This window comes from Amblyraja radiata, chromosome 6 (assembly GCF_010909765.2).
Source record: "Amblyraja radiata isolate CabotCenter1 chromosome 6, sAmbRad1.1.pri, whole genome shotgun sequence".
Taxonomy (NCBI): Eukaryota; Metazoa; Chordata; class Chondrichthyes; order Rajiformes; family Rajidae; genus Amblyraja; species Amblyraja radiata.
In genome coordinates, this window is record NC_045961.1 from 87,800,739 (window position 1) to 87,822,081 (window position 21,343).

Here is a 21,343-nt window from a genome sequence, read left to right on the forward strand (position 1 = left end):
TGACGTGCCAGCACACATTGAGCAAGGTGGCAACCACTGTGAAGGGGCCGGAGAGGGCTCAGGCCAGCCAGCTGACAGTCGAGTTTAATGAGCATGCCCTTGGTAACAAGCCTTGTGGTCGTGGGTCTACATGACATCCCAGGGACTGCACCGCAAAGTTCCAGGCTGTGATTTTCAACGTGAAATGTCAAAGAGGCAGTACTGAGTGAGCGTGCACTGTGGGGGGGGGGGGCAGTACTGAGTGAGTGACACACTGTGGGAGGGGGCAGTACGAGGGAGTGACACACTGTGGGAGGAGGCAGTACTGAGGGAAGTGACACACTGTGCGAGGGGTGGTACTGAGGGCTAGTGGACAATTGTGGGAGGGGCTGGGTACTGAGGGAAGTGACACAATCGTGGGAGGGGCAGTACTGAGGGAGTGGATACCACTGTGGAGGGCACTGGGGTATCTAGGGCGTGAACATTGTTGGGGAGGGGCGGGTCACTGAGGGAAGTGACACACTGTGGGAGGGGCTCAGTACTGAGGAGTGAACACTGTGGGAGGGGCGGGGAGGGTGGTGGTAACCTGAGTGAAGTGGACACCACTGGGAGGGGCAGTACTGATGAGAGTGAACCACTGTGGGACAGGGCGGCGGTACTGAGGGAGTGACCCACTGTGGGAAGGGGCATTACTGAGTGAGTGACACACTGTGGGAGGGGCAGTACTGAGTGAGCGTAGCACCGTGGGAGGGGCAGTACTGAGGGGAGTGACACACTGTGGAAGGGCAGTACTGAGGGAGTGACACACTGGGAGGGGCGGTACGGAGGGAAGTGACACACTGTGGGAGGGCGGTACTGAGGGAGTGACGCACTGTGGGAGGGGCAGTACTGAGGGAGTGACACACTGTGCACTGTGGGAGGGGCAGTACTGAGGGAGTAGGACACACTGTGGAGGGGGCTAGTACTGAGGGAGTGACACACTGTGCACTGTGGGAGGGGCAGTACTGAGGGAGTGACACACTGTGGAAAGGGCAGGACTGAGGAAGCCCTACATGTACACGGTTTGAACTACAATTATTCAGACAAGTAGCTTTGGGGTGTCAGTAGATGTAAATCACATGATCCCCAGCTCTGAGCTACTCTTGGAATCACGGGAATTTATGTGTAATTAGTTACATTTATGGAATATATAGCAATGCTTGTGCCTATTTATTATTTTATGACTTTTTGATATTTGGAATATAGTTGGAATAGCCTAGCATATGCCACTTCTGTGTGGCTTTGATGAATTAAACTTGTTGATGTTAAACACATGGATCTGTGAGCACATTTTAAGTTATTCTTTTCGCTCGTACATCGTGTGACATCTACAGTGGATTTTCTGGAGATGTGTCACAGTGGGGGCAGTGGTAGAGTCGCTGCCGTATAGCGCCGGAGACCCAGGTTTGACCCTGACTATGGATGCCGTCTGTACGGAGTTTGTACGTTCTCCCTGTGACCATGACCACCTTCCCCCCACAGTCCAAAGATGAACTAAGTTACAGAGAAAGGTTGAACAAGTTAGGTCTTTATTCTCTGGAGCGCAGAAGGTTAAGGGGGGGACTTGATAGAGGTCTTTAAAATGATGAGAGGGATAGACAGAGTTGACGTGGACAAGCTTTTCCCACTGAGAGTAGGGAAGATTCAAACAAGAGGACATGACTTGAGAATTAAGGGACAGAAGTTTAGGGGTAACATGAGGGGGAACTCCTTTACTCAGAGAGTGGTAGCTGTGTGGAATAAGCTTCCAGTGGAAGTGGTGGAGGCAGGTTCGATTTTATCATTTAAAAATAAATTGGATAGGTATATGGATGGGAAAGGAATGGAGGGTTATGGTCTGAGTGCAGGTGGATTGGATTAGGGGAAAATAAGTGTTCGGCTCGGACTTGAAGGGCCGAAATGGCCTGTTCCGTGCTGTAATTGTTATATGGTTATATGTGCCAGTTCGTAGGTAAATTGGCTTTGTAAAGAAAATGGTTAAGTTGTCGCCAGTGGGTAAGATAGTGTTAGTGTACGGGGTGAACGGTGTGGGCCGATGTGCCCGTTCCTGTGTTGTATCTCTAAAGTCTAAAGTGTCCTAGTATCATGGCAACATTGTTTTTAATCCCAGCTCTTAAATCAAATGTAAAAGGCGGGGATGAGATGTGAGATTTTCCTGCCCTCGAGACAGCTCTCAGTCCCAGCAGACACATTGGTTTCTGGAGGAAGACTTGTTTTCAGGAGTCTGCACAGGGCCCTCATGACTGTCTCCCGTTCTTTATTCAGGGAAAGTACGGAAAACCAGGAATGAAGGGAGAAACAGGAACACCTGCAATCCAGGTGAGCTTGAATTTCCAACCAGACAAATTGTTCACCATGAAACGCTGACTCTCCCCTCTCCTCTCCCCCCCCCCCCCCCCCTTCCCACCAACCTCCCTCTACCCAACCTCACCACTCGTTATCTTTGCATAGCAGAGCCTGGGCTGAATGAGGTGAGACTTCCTCTGCCCGTTCCTGATTTGTGGGGATTAGTTCATAAATTCATAAATTTTCCTTTTTTTAAATTTCTCTTTCTTATTTTCTATCTATATAAAATACTAGAAGCAGAGTTAATATCAATCGATAATATTAGTAATGTAGGAATGATATACATGAAATGATTTAATATGATATGTACCTGCCTCTAATAAAAAGATTATTAAAAAAAAAAAATTTCATAAATTATAGGAGCAGAATTAGGCTATTCGGCCCATTAAGTCTACTCAAATTATCAATCATGGCTGATCTATCTTTCCCTCAACCCCATTCTCCTGCCTTCTCCCCGTAACCTCTGACACCCGTACTGGTCAAGAATCTGTCGATCTCCGCCTTGAGTACATCCACTAATCACATCTGTTTCATTGTTCCGTTCAGGGAGATCCGCGTCAACAGGGCGAGAAGGGAGAGGCGGGAGTGCTGGGGCTACCGGGCCCGAGGGTAAGGTGCACCTGCCACAGAAAGAACACTTTGCTAAACCCCATGGTGACCCTAGTGTAAAGTTCTGACCCTCTTGTGTGATTCTAGGGCACCAGCGGTTCGGATGGACCCTCAGGCCATGACGGGCCAACGGTGAGTATAAGATCCATCTGGGAACCCCACTGAGTGACCGTGTGCTCACATGCACCTGGTTCAAACCATGCTTCCAGTCACAGAGTCACGCAGAACAGAAACAGGCCTATCGGCCCATCCAGCTATACTACACCGGTTTGTTCACTTGGAGACGCGGAGGGGTAGCACTGAGGGAGCACCGCACTGTGGGAGGGGTGGTACTGAGGAAGCACCACATTCAGGGGCAATGCTTAGAAACTCCTGCAGAATCTTCGGAGATTGCAGCTTGTCAGAAAAGTTGTGAGCAAAATGTTTCATAGAAACATAGAAACATAGAAAATAGGTGCAGGAGTAGGCCATTCGGCCCTTCGACCCATTCAATATGATCACGGCTGATCATCCAACTCAGTATCCTGTACCTGCCTTCTCTCCATATCCCCTGATCCCTTTAGCCACAAGGGCCACATCTAACTCCCTCTTAAATATAGCCAATGAACTGGCCTCAACTACCTTCTGTGGCAGAGAGTTCCAGAGATTCACCACTCTCTGTGTGAAAAATGTTTTTCTCATCTCGGCCCTAAAGGATTTCCCCTTTATCCTTAAACTGTGACCCCTTGTCCTGGACTTCCCCAACATCGGGAACAATCTTCCTGCATCTAGCCTGTCCAACCCCTTAAGAATTTTGTACGTTTCTATAAGATCCCCCCTCAATCTCCTAAATTCTAGCGAGTACAAGCCGAGTCTATCCAGTCTTTCTTCATATGAAAGTCCTGACATCCCAGGAATCAGTCTGGTGAACCTTCTCTGTACTCCCTGTATGGCAAGAATGTATTTCCTCAGATTTGGAGACCAAAACTGTACGCAATACTCCAGGTGTGGTCTCACCAAGACCCTGTACAACTGCAGTAGAACCTCCCTGCTCCTATACTCAAATCCTTTTGCTATGAATGCTAACATACCATTCGCTTTCTTCACTGCCTCTCTAAGAGAATTATTGATGACGGAATAGTGAACTCAGTAAATCTCAGACAATCTGCTTCCAACTAGGTGCTGAGTCCCACTCCCTTGGAACTGACCTGTTTTCCTGGAAACTGCACCTTGTGGCATCTTGGACCAAAAAGCAAATTAAAAGTGTCGAAACAAAGAGCAGCAGATGCTGCTTTATACGAAAGATTTAGACTGAACAAGGATCCCGACCCAAAACGTCACCTATTCTTTTCTCTCCAGAGATGCTGCCTGACCCACTGAGGAACTCCAGCTGCGTTGTGTCTATCAAATTAAACGTGTGTTGGGAGACTATAGCATTCGACAGTCAAGAAAATCAGCTGGTCTGGTGGATTATCCAAAGTGTACATGAACATAGTTTTATCAGGCCTATAATACAGATGGTGATCTCTTTTGTTGAGAAGTTGGTGTCTTACTAAAAAGCCTGGTGCACATTAGAAACACAGGGACGGTGGGATGGGTCATCTGCACTGGTGAAACAGCTTGCATCACAATGGGGACTCAGCTCAACACAGTGCCGCGGAAAGGGGTAACGGCAGTTACATTCCAGGCAATCCCGGGGGGTTGGGGGGGTTAGGGGAAGGGGGAATCCCGTGTGGTGGCTGTGTGTAATTGACCTCTGTGATTTGTTTGCGATCAGGGGTATCCAGGGAGACCGGGTATCTTAGGAGAAACAGGCTGGCCCGGAATGAAGGTAATCACTTTCTTTATCATCAGTGTGTATTTTCAGGCGTTCAGTTCTGATCCACGGGCAGACGTCAGTGAGCTGTAGTGTCTGGCCACTTCCCAGGCTGTTGGCATGGGATCTTGCTGTGCAGGGTTGCACACTGGCGCAGAGCCGTGTGGCTTTGATATATGAAACTCGTTGACATTAAACTCGTTGATCTGTGAGCTATTTTTCTGTCACTCGTGCATCGTGTGACGTCTACTGTGGATCTTCCGGAGATGTGTCACAGTCGCAGCACGGTGGCGCAACGGTAGAGACCCGTGTTCGATCCTGACTATGGATGCTGTCTCTACGGAGTTTGCATGTTCTCCCTGTGACAGCGTGGGTTTTCACCGGGTGCTCCGGTCTCCTCCCACACTCCAAATACGCGTGGGTTTGCAGGTTAATTGGCCTCTGTAAATTCTCCCCCGTGGGAAGGATAGAACAAGTGTGTGGGGTGATCGTTGGTTGGCGTGGTCTCGGTGACCACTCTCAAGAGCGGACGGAACTCGCTATCAAAACATGGAGGGGACGGGGGACACAATTTCTTGGCGGCCACGCGCGCATGCGCCACTCATACACACACGCGAAGCTTCGAAGGCTCAATCCAGCACTAAAAGAGGAGATTTTAAAATCGGGATCACAAAAACTTGGGGGGGATGTCCCCCACTTCTCAAAACATGGGGGGGGGGGGGACGTGTCCCCTCTGGCCCCCCCGGATTTTCCGCCCCATATCACTCTGTATCTGTCAAAAACTAAAACAGTGTTTCAATTAGATTTCAGTGGTGAATGTAGCTCCCAACTCCTCACTGGCAGACTGCCCTTTTATTCGCAACCCGCGGCATAGTGTCCAGTCCTACGGCAGCATGGCCGGCGTGCAGCACAGCCTCGGTACTGTGTAACCGGGGGAGCACGTGGTCACAGGACCGCGCTAACTAGCAGGTTGTGCAGCGATGGGACTGCGTAACCAGTGGTCCATGTGGTCCCAGGGCCACACAGCCCTCTGCTGCAGAAGCAGCATCCACAGTGGAGGGAGGGGGTTTAACGGGAGCTAGGTCTCGCCCTGGCATCTGGTGCTGAGATGGTGATGGTACTAACACCATCATCAAATATGCAGATGATACAACGGTGATTGGCCTCATCAGCAACAACGATGAGTCGGCCTATAGGGAGGAGGTCCAGCCTGGCCCTTAACTCCAAGAAGACCAAGAAGACAGATTCTTCCCTGCGGCTGTTACATTACTTAACTCTGCACCTTGGTGATTGCCAGTCACCCCCCCACCCACCCCCGGACACTCCTTCCCCCAGAAAAATTGCACTACGACTGTATGTACGTATATATATCTATTGCTCATCATTCTATGTTCGCTCTTCTGGGGGAGATGCTAACTGCATTTCATTGTCTCTGTACTGTACACTGCACAATGACAATAAAGATTGAATCTGAATCTGAGATCCACCTCTGGCAAGATGCCAAGCTGGCCACACCTTTGGCACCCTCAGCCCCACCCAACGACCCTCAGGGGACCCAGTGTTGTGTGGCTCCCATCCTAATGCACTGTCTCTTCCTTTCCGCCTCCAGGGGAATCGTGGTGATCATGGTCTTCCAGGTAGAACCATAATTCTCCCCGGAGATGTTGCAAAAGGTATGTTGAAGTTATACTTCTTCTGAAGACAGGCACAAAATGGAGTAACTCCGCGGGACAGGCAGCACCTCTGGACAGAAGGAGTAGGTGATGTTTCGGGTTGAGATCCATCGTCAGACTGTCTGGAGAAAAGTCTCAACCCAAAACATCACCCATTGTGTCTAAAGAAGGGTCTCGACCTGAAACGTCACCCATTCCATCTCTCCAGAGATGCTGCCTGTCACGCTGAGTTACTCCAGCAGTTTGTGTCTATCGTCAGTGTAAAACAGCATCTGTAGTTCCTTCCTACACATTATATTTCTTCTGGATCGAATAACTGGACAGTAATTGTGCAGGGGGCCAGGCGGCCGCTGAAATGGACAGCAAACCACAGGCCCCATTTAGCTGCTCAGCCTGCTATGATCAGCCATGATCATATTGAATGGCGGTGCAGGCTCGAATGGCCGATACTCCTGCAACTATTTTCTATGTTTCTATGCTTCACATTCAGTGCAACTGTGGCTGCTCATTCAAGAGTCAAGAGTGTTTTATTGTCATATGTCCCGAAACGGAACAATGAAATTCTTACTTGCAGCAGCACAACACACATGTAAGCATAGTGCACTGGAGTACATAGCACACCATAATCCACATTAAGACCACTGTTCCCGTTTTTTGCCCACGTCCCATCATCTCTCAAGCCACCAGAGCACTTGATGAGGGGTGATCTTATTGAGGTGTACAAAACCATGAGAGGAATAGATAGGGTAATCTCTTGCCAAGAGTAGGAGAACCGAAATCCAGAGGTTTAAGGCGAGGGGGAGAAAATTTAATAGGAACCTTGAGGGTTAAAGAGGCTGTGTCACTTGGGCGACCTAATTGGCAAGTTTAGAAGAGTTTAGGAGAGTTTGAAAAAATGTCATGTTGAAGACCTCCTTCGACTATGTAGAAGACCTCCTTCGACCTCCTCCGACTATGACGAAGACCAGCTTCGACTAGCTACGACTAACTTCGGGAAAATTGGACACCGAATAGTGGACAGTGAAGACGACTTCCTTCGACCTCCCTTCGACTATGATGAACACTATCTACCACTACTTTTGACTACCTTCGACTACCCTCGATTACCTACGACTAACATGCCGACCTACTACGACCCACTACGACTAAACCTACGAGTAAAAAAAGTATCGATTTTTTTCCATGGCGACCTTTTTTTACTCGCGGGCATTTTTCAACATGTTGAAAAAACGCCGCAACCTAGCTGAGGCCTCGAGTACGCGGGGACTATTCTCGAGCACGAAGGAAAGTTACAAAGACCTCCTAGGACCCCGTGTCGACCATGCTGCGAGTATGAGTCGAGGGCAAACTTGCCAGAACTCGCGGATTAGGTCGCCCAGGTGGGACAGCCCCTTAACGTTTTCATGCAAATGGTGATGGGTGTATGGAAATAGCTAACATTTGGACAGGTACATGGATAGGACAGGTTAGAGGGGCATGAGCCAAGTGCAGGTAGGTGGAACTAGCGTAGATGGGACATATTGGCCAGTGTGGGAAAGTTAGGCCGAAGGGCCTGTTTCTATGCTGTATGACTCTATGACTAACAATATCTAACTAATTTTATTTATTCTACTAGACCAAGTGCAGACCCGTTGGGTCTGTTCCCCCAACGTGCGGTTGTGGAGGGGGAGGCGGCATGCAGCGTCACACACTAACTACCCGCACTCACGCTAATGGAGGGGAGGCGGGGAGAGAGAGAGAGGGGTGGGAGGAGAGAGGGGGGAGGAGAGAGGGGGGAGGAGAGAGGGGGTGTGCTGAGAAGGGGGTGAGATGAGGGGTGGGGGAGAGGTGGGGAGCAGGGAGGGGGAGGGAGGGTGGAGGGAAGGGGGTCCCTAGGGGTGTGTGGAGGGGAGGGGGGTTTAGGGGAGGGATGGTGGGGGAGGGGATGGAGGGGAGGAGGGGGAGAAAAAGAGGGGAGAGAGAGAGGAGGGAGAGGAGAGAGGGGGAGAGGAGAGGGGGGAGGGGAGAGGAGAAGGGGGGAGAGGAGAGGGGGGGGAGAGGACGGGGGGAGAGGAGGGGGGGGAGAGGAGAGGGGGGAGAGGAGAGGGAGAGGGGGGGAGAGGAGAGGAGAGGGGGGGAGAGGATGAGGAGAGGGGGGGAGAGGAGAGGAGAGGGGGGGAGAGGAGAGGGGGGGAGAGGAGAGGAGATGGGGGGAGAGGAGAGGAGAGGGGGAGAGGAGAGGGGGTGGGAGAGGAGAGGGGGGGGAGAGGAGAGGGGGGAGAGGAGAGGAGAGGGGGGGGAGAGGAGAGGGGGGGGAGAGGGAGAGGGGGGGGGGAGAGGAGAGGAGAGGGGGGGGGAGAGGCAGAGGGGGGGGGAGAGGAGAGGGGGGGGGGGAGAGGAGAGGGGGGGGGGGGGGGAGAGGAGAGGGGGGGGAGGGGAGAGGGGGGGGAGAGAGAGTACCTTTTCACTTCAACCCAAACCCAAACAACCATTTGCAGGCAGTGCTTTTTTACCTCTAACCATATTTTCATTTTCAAACCAAATTAAGGGTACCCACAGTGCTGTAGACATTTGCCAGTGTCATTCAGAGCTCTGATTGAGGCACACCACTTGCAGAGACTGATTGAGGCACACCACTTGCAGAGACTGATTGAGGCACACCACTTCCTGGTTTTATAGTCCCTCCCCCTCCCTCCAGCAGGGGCAGCAGAGAGAATGGGGAATTATGTAAAAACATTAATATCTCTGTCAATTTTCATCAACTGGAAAAATCCTCGGCACACACGCGGCATAGGGGGGCTCTGAGCGAGGTGGCCGAAAATGACGGCCGTAGGTGGCGGCGTACTCTCGGAAATCGCAGCACAGAAAGCCAAAACCGGTCAAGAACAGACTTTTAGTAACATAGATAGATGTGTGTTGTATTGGCAGGCCAGTTATGCTTTCTTCAAGAAACAATGTCATTGTTCTGTTGTCAGTGCATGTGACAATTAAATATTCTTGATTCTCAACTCCCATATGGTTATACAGCATGGAACAGGCCCTTCAGCCCATCTTGTCCATGCATGGGCCTGGCCTTGGAGTGATGTGTGTGTTGCTTCTACTCGGCCTGTACTCAGTGCCTTCTGTTGAAGTTCCTTGGTAATGTTTCTGTTCTTGCCTCAAGGTCTGAAGGGCCTGCCTGGTCTAAAAGGAGATCGAGGAGAGCGAGGAGACACGGGATACCAGGGCCCCCCTGGAGCCCAGGGTCCTCGTGGTGACACCAGCTACTACCCAGGTAAGGAAGTGGTACCTTCAAAACTGCCCAAGGGCTTTCGGGAGCCTTGGTGTAACTAAAGGGCCTGTCCCACCAGCATGCGATTGCATGCGTCTAGCGCGACCAAACGTGGTCGCTTGAGGCGTACGGCCTCACGGGTCCGGTCCCAATTCGAACCGCGGAGCCGTCTGGAGTTGTGCGGGGCTGGTCCCGACATCACACTCACCAATCAGCTGGGCAGGAGGCGGGCCGACTGAATTTGGACGTCGCACGGCGTCAGGCGGTGACGTCATCACGCAACGGCACGCCGGGCGGTGATGTCATCGCGCAACGCTACGCTCTAAGTTCATAAGTATGAGGAGCAGAATTAAGCCGTTCGGTCCATCAAGTCTACTCTGCCTTTCAATCATGGCTGATCTATCTCTCCCTCCTAACCCCATTCTCCTGCCCTCCCCCCATAACACCTGAAATCTGTACTAATCGAGAATCTATCTATCTCTACCTTAATAATATATTAATTGACTTGACCTCCACAGCCTTCTATGGCCAAGAATTTCACAGATTCACCACCCTCTGACTAAAGAAATTTCTCCTCATCTCCTTCCTAAAGGAACATCCTTTAATTCTGAGGCTGTGACCTCTAGTCCTAAACTCTCCCACAAGTGAAAACACCGTCTCCACATCCACTCTATCCAAGCCTTTCACTATTCGGCAAGTTTCAGAGGTCTTCCCTTCATCCTTCTAAACTCCAGTGAGTACAGGCCCACTGCTGTCAAATGCTCATCATATATTAACCCACTGATTCCTGGGATAATTCTTGTAAACCTCCTCTGGCCCCTCTCCAGAGCCAGCACATATTCCTCAGATATGGGGCCCCAAATTGTTCACAATACTACAAATACGGCCCGACCAGCACCTTATAGTGCCTCGGCATTACATCCCTGTTTTTGTACTCTAGTCCTCTTGAAATAAATGCTACCATTGTGTTTGTCTTCCATACTAAGGACTTGCAACTTAACTGTTTGGGAATCTGCACCAGCACTCCCAAATCTGTTTGCTCCTCCTGATTTCTGGATTCTCTCCCCATTTAGAAAATAGTCTGCATCTTTATTCCTACTACCAAAATGTATGACCACACTTTGCTACGATGTATTTCATTTTAGTTGATGGTTTCCTCTCACCTCTCTCCATCCCTCTCGATTGCCCTTGCTCGCCCTCTCCTCTTGCTTGTTCTCTATCTGTCATTCTCTTGTTATCATGAAATATTTTTAAAGACCATGTTTTGGAGGTTTTAGAACATTTGGACAGTACGAAACTGAAATCTTACTTTTGTGTTTCGCTCCCATCCTTTGTTCTTCTCCCTGCTGCCTCTCCAACCCCCTTGCCTCTGCAAAGTGGTGGGGAGATTGCACCTTCACGTGGTCCGCCCTGGTTTCAACGAATGCAATTAACCTGGCGTGCCCAATCAAATAAGATCAAAATAGAACAAGTTGTCTTACAACTGTTAGGCTGTGCACGCCATGCGCAAGAAGAAGACTACAAACTCCTCTCTTTCATTACCCTCTACTCTCTCCTGTTCCCTCTCTCTCCTCCCTATTTATTTTCCTACTCTCTTCTTTTCCCTCTCGTGCACCTTATATCACATTTTCCTCCCCTCCACCCCACACTTTCCTCCGTGTTCTCTCCATCTTCTCCCTTTCCACTCCACAGGCCTTCTCGCCCTTTCTCTCTCTCCTCATTCTATTCTTCCTGTTTCTCCCCATCTTCCTACCATCCCTTCTCACTGACCTCCTCTTGCCTTCTCCTCTCAACCTCTTATTCTCTATCTGGTGTTGTCTTGTTATCATAAAAGTTTTTAAAGACTTTATTTAGAGTTTTGGGAAATTTCGGAGAACGAGGGGAATCCAGCAGGAAAAAAGCTGACCAATTGGTCGTTGGATTTAATCTTGTCTACTCGATGCCTAAAATTCAATTTTCATTGCCTTAACTGCAATCGAACCCTACAGTAGTGTTCTAGGCAGATATTAATTATTAGATGATTCACTCTGCTTATCTGAAAAGATGAACATTAAGTGTGTGTGTATATATTTGTGCGTTTGTCTGTACACGTTTGATTGTGAGATGTGTGTGTGCTTATGTGTTTCTGTTTGTGAGAGAGAGAGACATACACATGCAGGAATCATTTTCCCGATGTTGGGGGAGTCCAGAACCAGGGGTCACAGTTTAAGAATAAGTGGTGGGCCATTTAGGACTGAGATCTTGCAAAGAGTAGGAGTAAACGGGTCCCTTTCACAATGGCAGGCATGTGACTAGTGGGGGTACCGCAAGGCTCAGTGCTGGGACCCCCAGCTATTTACATATATATTAATGATCTGGATGAGGGAATTGAAGGCAATATCTCCAAGTTGCGGATGACACTAAGCTTGGGGGCAGTGTTAGCTGTGAGGAGGATTGCTAGGAGACTGCAAGGTGACTTGGATAGGCTGGGGTAGTGGGCAAAATGTTTGGCAGATGCAGTATAATGTGGATAAATGTGAGGTTATCCATTTTGGTGGCAAAAACATGAAAGCAGACTATTATCTAAATGGTGGCCGACTAGGAAAAGGGGAGATGCAGCGAGACCTGGGTGTCATGGTACACCAGTCATTGAAAGTGGGCATGCAGGTGCAGCAGGCAGTGAAGAAAGCGAATGGTATGTTAGCTTTCAATAGCAAAAGGATTTGAGTATAGGAGCAGGGAGGTTCTACTGCAGTTGTACAGGGTCTTGGTGAGACCACACCTGGAGTATTGCGTACAGTTTTGGTCTCCAAATCTGAGGAAGGACATATTGCCATAGAGGGAGTGCAGAGAAGGTTCACCAGACTGATTCCTGGGATGTAAGGACTGTCTTATGAAGAAAGACTGGATAGACTTGGTTTATACTCTCTAGAATTTAGGAGATTGAGAGGGGATCTTATAGAAACTTACAAAATTCTTAAGGGGTTGGACAGGCTAGATGCAGGAAGATTGCTCCCGATGTTGGGGGAAGTCCAGGACAAGGGGTCACAGCTTAAGGATAAGGGGGAAATCCTTTAAAACCGAGATGAGGAGAACTTTTTTCACACAGAGAGTAGTGAATCTCTGGAACTCCCTGCCACAGAAGGTAGTCGAGGCCAGTTCATTGGCTATATTTAAGAGGGAGTTAGATGTGGCCCTTGTGGCTAAGGGGATCAGAGGATATGGAGAGAAGGCAGGTACGGGATACTGAGTTGGATGATCAGCCATAATCATATTGAATGGCGGTGCAGGCTCGAAGGGCCGAATGGCCTACTCCTGCACCTAATTTCTATGTTTCTATGTTTCTATGAGATGAAGAAAAACTTTTTCACCCAGAGAGTTGTGAATCTATGGAATTCTCTTCCTCAGAAGGCAGTGGAGGCCAATTCACTGGATGTATTCAAGAGAGAGTTGGATATAGCTCTTAGAGCTAACGGAATCAAGGGGTATGGGGAGAAAGCAGGAACGGAGTACTGATTCTAGACGACGGTGAATGGTTCGAAGGGCCAAATGGCCTCCTCCTGCACCTATTTTCTATGTTTCTATGTCTATTTGTGTGCGCATGAGAGGCGTGCGTTTGGGGTGTGTGTGTGTGTGAATGGTTTGTGTCTGTGTGTGTGGTGTGTGTGTCTGTGTGTGCAAGTGTGCGAGACCGGTGTGCATGTAATTATGTGTGAGAAACATGTATGTGTATGTATGTGTGTGAGAGATATGTGTGTGTGAGTGAGTTGTGTGCTTTGGGTGTGTGCGTGAGAGAAGTGTGTGGTGTGTGTCAGAGGCAGCGTATGAGAGACATGCTTGTGAGAGATGTGCGTGTCTTTGTTTATGAGTGGTGTGTGTGACGTGTGTGGTGCGTGTGTCTGGTGTATGTGTGTGTCTGTGTGAGAGATGCGTGCCTGTGTGTGTGTGTGTGAAATACGTGTGTGTGTGTGATAGGTGTGTGTTGGTGAGATATGCATGCGTGTGTGTCCGTATACATGTGTGTGTGTGCGTGTTCATCTTCTGTTCCTTATGTTCTCGGCCCTCTCATCCTGATCCACAGGCCGCCCGGGATTGCCCGGCACACCGGGATTCGCCGGACCAAAAGGATTCCAGGGGGAAGTGGGGTGGCCGGCAGAAGAGCCCGGATCCATAGGGTTCCCAGGAGACCCGGGACAGCCAGGCCTACCTGGACCTCCAGGACCAGCGTCCCCTGCAGGTCAGTCGCTGCGCCGCTCACTCCAGCGCTGGGCATGGCAACAAACCCAACCCTCCCCATTTACATGGGCAATGTTCTCTGCTCTTCTTTACTAGTGCTTTACGGTGAACAAGGGGAATCAGGACTACAGGGCTACCCCGGTCAGAGGGGAGCAACTGGAAACAAAGGTAAGGAGGGGTAATAGCAGGGGGAGGTCGTCTAATCAAACCCCCAACAGCCTAGCTGTGTCCCCTGATTCTCCCTCTCTCTTTCCCATGACCATCTCCCTCTCTCTCTCCCCTGACTCTCCCTCTCTCTCCCCCCTGACCCTCCCATTCCTCAGCGCTGGAGGATGAGGGGTGATCTGACAGAGGTGTATCAAATATAGGTACATCGAATATAGGTACAAATAGAGGTACATCGAATATAGGTACAAATAGAGGTACATCGAATATAGGAGCAAAGAGGTCCTTCTGCAGTTGTACAGAGCCCTAGTGAGACCACACCTGGAGTATTGTGTGCAGTTTTGGTCCCCTAATTTGAGGAAGGACATTCTCGCTATTGAGGGAGTGCAGCGTAGGTTTATAAGGTTAATTCCCGGGATGGCGGGACTGTCATATGCTGAGAGAATGGAGCGGTTGGGCTTGTACACTCTGGAGTTTGGAAGGATGAGAGGGAATCTCATTGAAACATATTAGATTGTTAAGGGCTTGGACACGCTAGAGGCAGGAAATGTTCCCGATGTTGGGGGAGTCCAGAACCAGGGGCCACAGTTTAAGAATACGGAGTAAGCCATTTAGAACGGAGACGAGGAAACACTTTTTCTCACAGAGAGTGGTGGGTCTGTGGAATTCACTGCCTCAGAGGATGGTGGAGGCAGGTTCTCTGGATGCTTTCAAGAGAGAGCTAGATAGGGCTCTTAAAAATAGCAGAGTCAGGGGATATGGGGAGAAGGGGAGAAGGCAGGAACGGGATACTGATTGGGGATGATCAGCCATGATCACATTGAATGGCGGTGCTGGCTCGAAGGGTCAAATGGCCTACTCCTGCACCTATTGTCTATTGTCTATTGTCTAAATCATGCAAAGAGTCTCTTGCCCAGAGTAGGTTTAATCGAGGACCAGAAGACATAGGTTTAAGGTGAAAGGGAAAAGATTTAATAGGAGTCTGAGAGGTAACTTTTTCACACAAAGGGTGGAGTGTATATGGAACAAGCTGCCAGAGGAGGTAGTTGAAACTAGGACTATCCCCACATTTAAGAAGCAGTTAGAAAGGTACATGGATAGGACAGGTTTGGAGGGATGTGGACCAAAGGCTGGCGGGTGGGACTAGTGTAGCTGAGACGTGTTGGCCGGTGTGGGCAAGTTGGGCCGAGGACCTGTTTCCACACTGTATCACTCTATCACTCGATGAATCCCTCTCTCCCCGCTGGCTCTCCCAATCTCTCTGCTAATGCTGTCCCTCTTTCTCCCCTAACTCCCTCTTTCACTCCCCTGACCCTCCCTCTTACTCTCCCCTCACTCTCTCTCCCCACTGCCCTTCCCTCTCTCTCCCCGTTGACCACCCCTAGTCACTGAGCCTCCCCTGACCTCCCTTCCCTCCACAGGTGACGATGGGATCTGTGCCTGCATCGCGAGCAGCAGGGGATCCCCTGGATTCCATGGACCAGCTGGACTGCCCGGTTTTCCCGGGGTCCCAGGCGCGGCAGGGCAGCTGGGGGAGGAAGGGCCCAATGGGCCGAATGGAGCCCCCGGCCTTCCCGTGAGTATCGCTGCTTCCGACGCCAGTGGGTTACCGCGGCAGGGTCGGAGGTCACTCTGGCCATGGGGTCTCGAGCAGGGCCAGGGGTCAGAGGGTGACCCCGCTGCCCCTCCCTATCCCTCCATGCTGACCCTCCCTCTTTCTCTGCACCCCAGCCCCTCCACCCCATATCCCCATTCGTCAACCATTGCACAAAAATCCATTGCACCCCCACCCCTGCACTACCTCTGTCTGAACCCTGCCCTCTGAAACCCCCCTTCCTGACTGCAACCCCCCCCCCTTCCCTCACCCCCCGCCCCCCTCCCCTAGCACTGCCTCGTGCACAGCTTCTTCCCCAACGGTGCTGTATTGCCCTCAGTTGGTGGTGTAAAATGGCCCCTGTCCCTGTGACCCTTCACCTCAGAGGTAAGGGCACTCTTTGCTAATTGCAGGTCAGCACCTTTTCCCATCGTTGATCCCTTCTCAGCCAAGAGACGGGTAACTCAAATTTCTACACATCCCCATCCCACTGCACTAATAATCTCCTACCCTTAAACATTGGCCCCTTCGACCTTTTGACCCTGATGGTTTGGTACTTTGGCCAATGTGCCATGCTAATCAAGTCGTGACCTTTGCCCTTTGCTGGCTGCGGGGGCTTAGCAAACTGTCGAGTTTTCCCAGAATCTCTCTCTACGTCTGACAAGAGATTGCAGTGTGACGAGCTGCTGCTTGATTTTCCCACAGGGAGAGGCTGGGACCACTGGAGATACCGGTCGGAAGGGGCAGAAAGGCGAATCCATCTTCGTCCCTACTATCAACATCAAAGGTACTCACTTGAGGCAGCGGAGACTGAGTCGCGGCCAGAGGGAGCGCTGGCGTTGGGGTTGGGAGGAGAGGAAGGAGAATGGGAGAAGGTGGGATGGTTGATGGAGGACATCTGAGTGGGGGAGAGGAGCACATTTGGGAGGGTAGGTGAGGGAGGGCTGGAGATAGGAAAGATGGAGATTAGGATCGGGAGATAGGTAGGCAGAGGGGTGGGACTGTCATTGTAACAGGAGGTACCTGTGTGGTAAGGAACAACATGAAGGGGAGCTCTTGAGAAATGATGAGCTGTTCTAAACAGGTATTGCTATGGTTTATTAGTTTCGCTTAGTTTCGTTTAGCTTAGCTTAGCTTAGAGATATAGCGCGGAAACAGGCCCTTCGGCCCACCGAGCCTACATCGACCAGCGAACACTCATACACTTAAGGGCCTGTCCCACGAGCATGCGACTGCATGCGGCAAGCGCGACCAAACCGGAAGCGGGGGCCGCGCGGAGGTCGAGTTAGTGACGTGAAGTTCGAGCGAAGTCCGCGGGACGTTCGCGCGTGACGTACGGCGTCAAGACAGTGCGTCCGGCGTCGAGGCGACTGCGGGCCGGCAGGCCGTTGCCGCGCGGAATTTTTGAACACTCAGTTTTTCGGAGCCCCGTGCGATGTCGGGACCAGCTCCGCACAACTCCATACGGCTCCGGCGATCGAAGTGGGACCGGCCCCGCGAGGCCGTACGGCTCAAGCGACCACGTTAGGTCGCGCTTGCCGCATGGAGTCATATGCTGGTGGGACAGGCCCTTTATTCTACTATACACACTAGGGACAATTTACAGAAGCCAATTAACCTGCAAACCTGCACGTCTTTGGAATGTAGGAGAAAACCGGGGTACCTGGAGAAAGCCCACACAGGTCGCAGGGAGTACGTACTGTACAATCTCTGTACAGACAGCACCAGTAGCCAGGATCGAACCCGGGTCTCTGGCGCTGTAAGGCAGTAACTCTGCCGTAGCGCCACCATGCCGAGTACGGTCACCTGTACCGAGATACAGCGGAAATCTTTTGTTTGCATGCTATCTAATCAAATCAGATAATATTATACATGAATACAATCAAGCCCTACACAAATACAAATGGTAAGGCAAAGTGAAATATATCAGTGTGCAGAATATAGTATCTCAGGAAATTCAGCGTGACAGCTCCAAAGAAAATGTCCAATGACCGCAATGTGGTAGGCTGGAAAATCAGGACTGCACCCTAACTGATGGAGGGGAGATCACAAATGGGATAATTTTAGAATCTGTGTAAATGAGTGTTTGATGGTTTAGTGGGCCAGGGGACTCTACATCCACTGCCCATGAATCCCATCAGCAGACCACACAAATCTCGGCCAGGTCATCTCCCGTTGAGTTTAGAGATATAGCGCAGAAACAGGCCCTTCGACCCACCGAGTCCGCGCCGACCAGCGATTTCCGCGCATCAACACTATCCTACACACATAGAAACATAGAAATTAGGTGCAGGAGTAGGCCATTCGGCCCTTCGAGCCTGCACCGCCAATCAATATGATCATGGCTGATCATCCAACTCAGTATCCCGTACCTGCCTTCTCTCCATACCCTCTGATCCCCTTAGCCACAAGTGCCACATCTAACTCCCTCTTAAATATAGCCAATGAACTGGCCTCGACTACCCTCTGTGGCAGAGAGTTCCAGAGATTCACCACTCTCTGTGTGAAAAAAGTTCTTCTCATCTCGGTTTTAAAGGATTTCCCCCTTATCCTTAAGCTGTGACCCCTTGTCCTGGACTTCCCCAACATCGGGAGCAATCTTCCTGCATCTAGCCTGTCCAACCCCTTAAGAATTTTGTAAGTTTCTATAAGATCCCCTCTCAATCTCCTAAATTCTAGAGAGTATAAACCAAGTCTATCCAGTCTTTCTTCATAAGACAGTCCTGACATCCCAGGAATCAGTCTGGTGAACCTTCTCTGCACTCCCTCTATGGCAATAATGTCCTTCCTCAGATTTGGAGACCAAAACTGTACGCAATACTCCAGGTGTGGTCTCACCAAGACCCTGTACAACTGCAGTAGAACCTCCCTGCTCCTATACTCAAATCCTTTTGCTATGAAAGCTAACATACCATTCGCTTTCTTCACTGCCTGCTGCACCTGCATGCCTACTTTCAATGACTGGTGTACCATGACACCCAGGTCTCGCTGCATCTCCCCTTTTCCTAGTCGGCCACCACTAGGGACAATATCCTTAGACATACACCAAGCTCATTAACCTACAAACCTGTACGTCTTTGAAGTGCGGGAGGAAACCGGAGATCTCGGAGAGAACCCACGCAGTCACAAGGAGAACGTACAAACTCCGACCCGGGTTCGATTCCGACTACGGGGGCTGGCTGTACAGACTCGGTGGGTCGAATGGTCTGTTTCCGCGCTGTATCTCTAAACTAAACTCAAACTGAACGGGACATGACCTGGCATGTGTGGGCTGCTGATAGGATTCATGAGTAGATCGAGATGTAGGAATCCAGGGGTTAAGGGGATGGTGCAGGCAAATGGGCTGAGGTAGTAGCCTAACAGTGATCCTGTTGAACGGTGGTGCTGACTAGAGGGGCTGAATGGCCTTCTTCTGCCCCTGGGTCAGGCTATTGCGCTATGAGAGAAACTGAGTTAATGTTTCAATGACTAAGGTGTGAGGTGTTATTTGTTGGCGAAGGTTCTAAAGGCGACGAGGGAGACCAGGGTCAAGGTGGAGCTCCCGGACAGCCAGGGATCCCGGGACTGAATGGCAAACGAGGCGAGCAGGGCCGGCAAGGACGTCACGTGAGTATAATCAACCCCAGCGCTGGGCTCTGTTCCAGGGCTCTATGAGTACACTCACAGCCCTCCCCTGCTCCGCACTGGGACCCCACGAGTGCACTCACTGTTCCACACCAGGTCCACATGACTGGACACTCATAGAAACATAGAAAATAGGTGCAGGAGTAGGCCATTCGGCCCTTCGAGCCTGCACCACCATTCAATATGATCATGTGCCACAGGTGCCACAGGGATCTGTGTTGGGTCCACTGTTGTTTGTCATGTACATCAATGATCTGGATGATGGTGTGGTAAATTGGATTAGTAAGTATGCAGATGATACTAAGATAGGTGGGGTTGTGGATAATGAAGTAGATTTTCAAAGTCTACAGAGAGATTTATGCCAGTTGGAAGAGTGGGCTGAAAGATGGCAGATGGAGTTTAATGCTGATAAGTGTGAGGTGCTACATCTTGGCAGGACAAATCAAAATAGGACGTACATGGTAAATGGTAGGGAATTGAAGAATGCAGGTGAACAGAGGGATCTGGGAATAACTGTGCACAGTTCCCTGAAAGTGGAATCTCATGTAGATAGGGTGGTAAAGAAAGCTTTTGGTGTGCTGGCCTTTATAAATCAGAGCATTGAGTATAGAAGTTGGGATGTAATGTTAAAATTGTACAAGGCATTGGTGAGGCCAATTCTGGAGTATGGTGTACAATTTTGGTCGCCTAATTATAGGAAGGATGTCAACAAAATAGAGAGAGTACAGAGGAGATTTGCTAGAATGTTGCCTGGGTTTCAGCAACTAAGTTACAGAGAAAGGTTGAACAAGTTAGGGCTTTATTCTTTGGAGCGCAGAAGGTTAAGGGGGGACTTGATAGAGGTCTTTAAAATGATGAGAGAGATAGACAGAGTTGACGTGGATAAGCTTTTCCCACTGAGAGTAGGGAAGATTCAAACAAGGGGACATGACTTGAGAATTAAGGGACAGAAGTTTAGGGGTAACATGAGGGGGAACTTCTTTACTCAGAGAGTGGTGGCTGTGTGGAATGAGCTTCCAGTGAAGGTGGTGGAGGCAGGTTCGTTTTTATCATTTAAAAATAAATTGGATAGTTATATGGACGGGAAAGGAATGGAGGGTTATGGTCTGAACGCAGGTGTATGGGACTAGGGGAGAATACGTGTTCGGCACGGACTAGAAGGGTCGAGATGGCCTGTTTCCGTGCTGTAATTGTTATATGGTTATATGGTTATATGGCTGATCATTCAACTCAGTATCCTGTACCTGCCTTCTCTCCATACCCCCTGATACCTTTAGCCACAAGGGCCACATCTAACTCCTTCTTAAATATAGCCAATGAACTGGCATCAACTACCTTCTGTGGCAGAGAATTCCAGAGATTCACCACTCTCTGCGTGAAAAATGTTTTTCTCATCTCGGTCCTAAAAGATTTCCCCCTTATCCTTAAACTGTGACCCCTTGTTCTGGACTTCCCCAACATCGGGAACAATCTTCCTGCATCTAGCCTGTCCAACCCCTTAAGAATTTTGTAAGTTTCTATAAGATCCCCCCCTCAATCTTCTAAATTCTAGCGAGTACAAACCGAGTATCCTGTCTTTCTTCATATGAAAGTCCTGACATACAAGGAATCAGTCTGGTGAACCTTCTCTGTACTCCCTCTATGGCAAGAATGTCTTTCCTACTTTCCTACTGGATCATTCCTCCTGGGGCACCGCCATGCTGGGCTTCCCTCCCCCACTGAGAGAGGGCCATTATTGTAGAGGTGTTGGGCTGTCCACTGTGCTGTGCGGCCCTCTAAAGGTTTTCTTGGAGCAGGAGCTTGAAAGAGGGTCTGTGTCCCAAGCCAGTGTTGCTCAGTATCTCAGTCCTGGCTCTTTGCTCATCCTTAGCATCTACTGCCCTCAAATGACAGGACCATGGACTTCCCTCCCTGCCCCATCCCCTGCCTTTCTGCTCCTAAAAATCCACCTGGTCCCAGTTTTACCCCCATCCAGCCTGAGAGGTGAGATGGTGATCATCCCCGTGAACGGCCGAGACCGTTCGTCAGTGTTACAGGCGCTACAGAAATGCGAC

The 21,343-nt window shown here is 50.2% G+C and overlaps 1 protein-coding gene and 1 long non-coding RNA gene across 2 annotated transcripts in view; both read left to right on the plus strand.

Moving 5' to 3' along the window:
• LOC116974732 (collagen alpha-2(IV) chain-like) overlaps window positions 1-21,343 on the plus strand; it is a 190,606-nt gene that overhangs the window by 118,475 nt on the left and 50,788 nt on the right. Inside the window, exons 20-30 of the mRNA XM_033023447.1 lie at window positions 2,284-2,337; window positions 2,911-2,973; window positions 3,061-3,105; window positions 4,730-4,783; window positions 6,378-6,441; window positions 9,584-9,694; window positions 13,752-13,907; window positions 14,003-14,074; window positions 15,493-15,647; window positions 16,371-16,452; window positions 19,165-19,271. Coding sequence (XP_032879338.1) covers window positions 2,284-2,337; window positions 2,911-2,973; window positions 3,061-3,105; window positions 4,730-4,783; window positions 6,378-6,441; window positions 9,584-9,694; window positions 13,752-13,907; window positions 14,003-14,074; window positions 15,493-15,647; window positions 16,371-16,452; window positions 19,165-19,271 — 963 coding nt within the window. The remainder of the gene's footprint in view (window positions 1-2,283; window positions 2,338-2,910; window positions 2,974-3,060; window positions 3,106-4,729; window positions 4,784-6,377; window positions 6,442-9,583; window positions 9,695-13,751; window positions 13,908-14,002; window positions 14,075-15,492; window positions 15,648-16,370; window positions 16,453-19,164; window positions 19,272-21,343) is intronic.
• Window positions 2,280-4,802, plus strand: LOC116974550. Its single transcript, XR_004412386.1, has 4 exons — window positions 2,280-2,337; window positions 2,911-2,973; window positions 3,061-3,105; window positions 4,730-4,802. It is a non-coding gene; the product is annotated as an uncharacterized LOC116974550 (long non-coding RNA).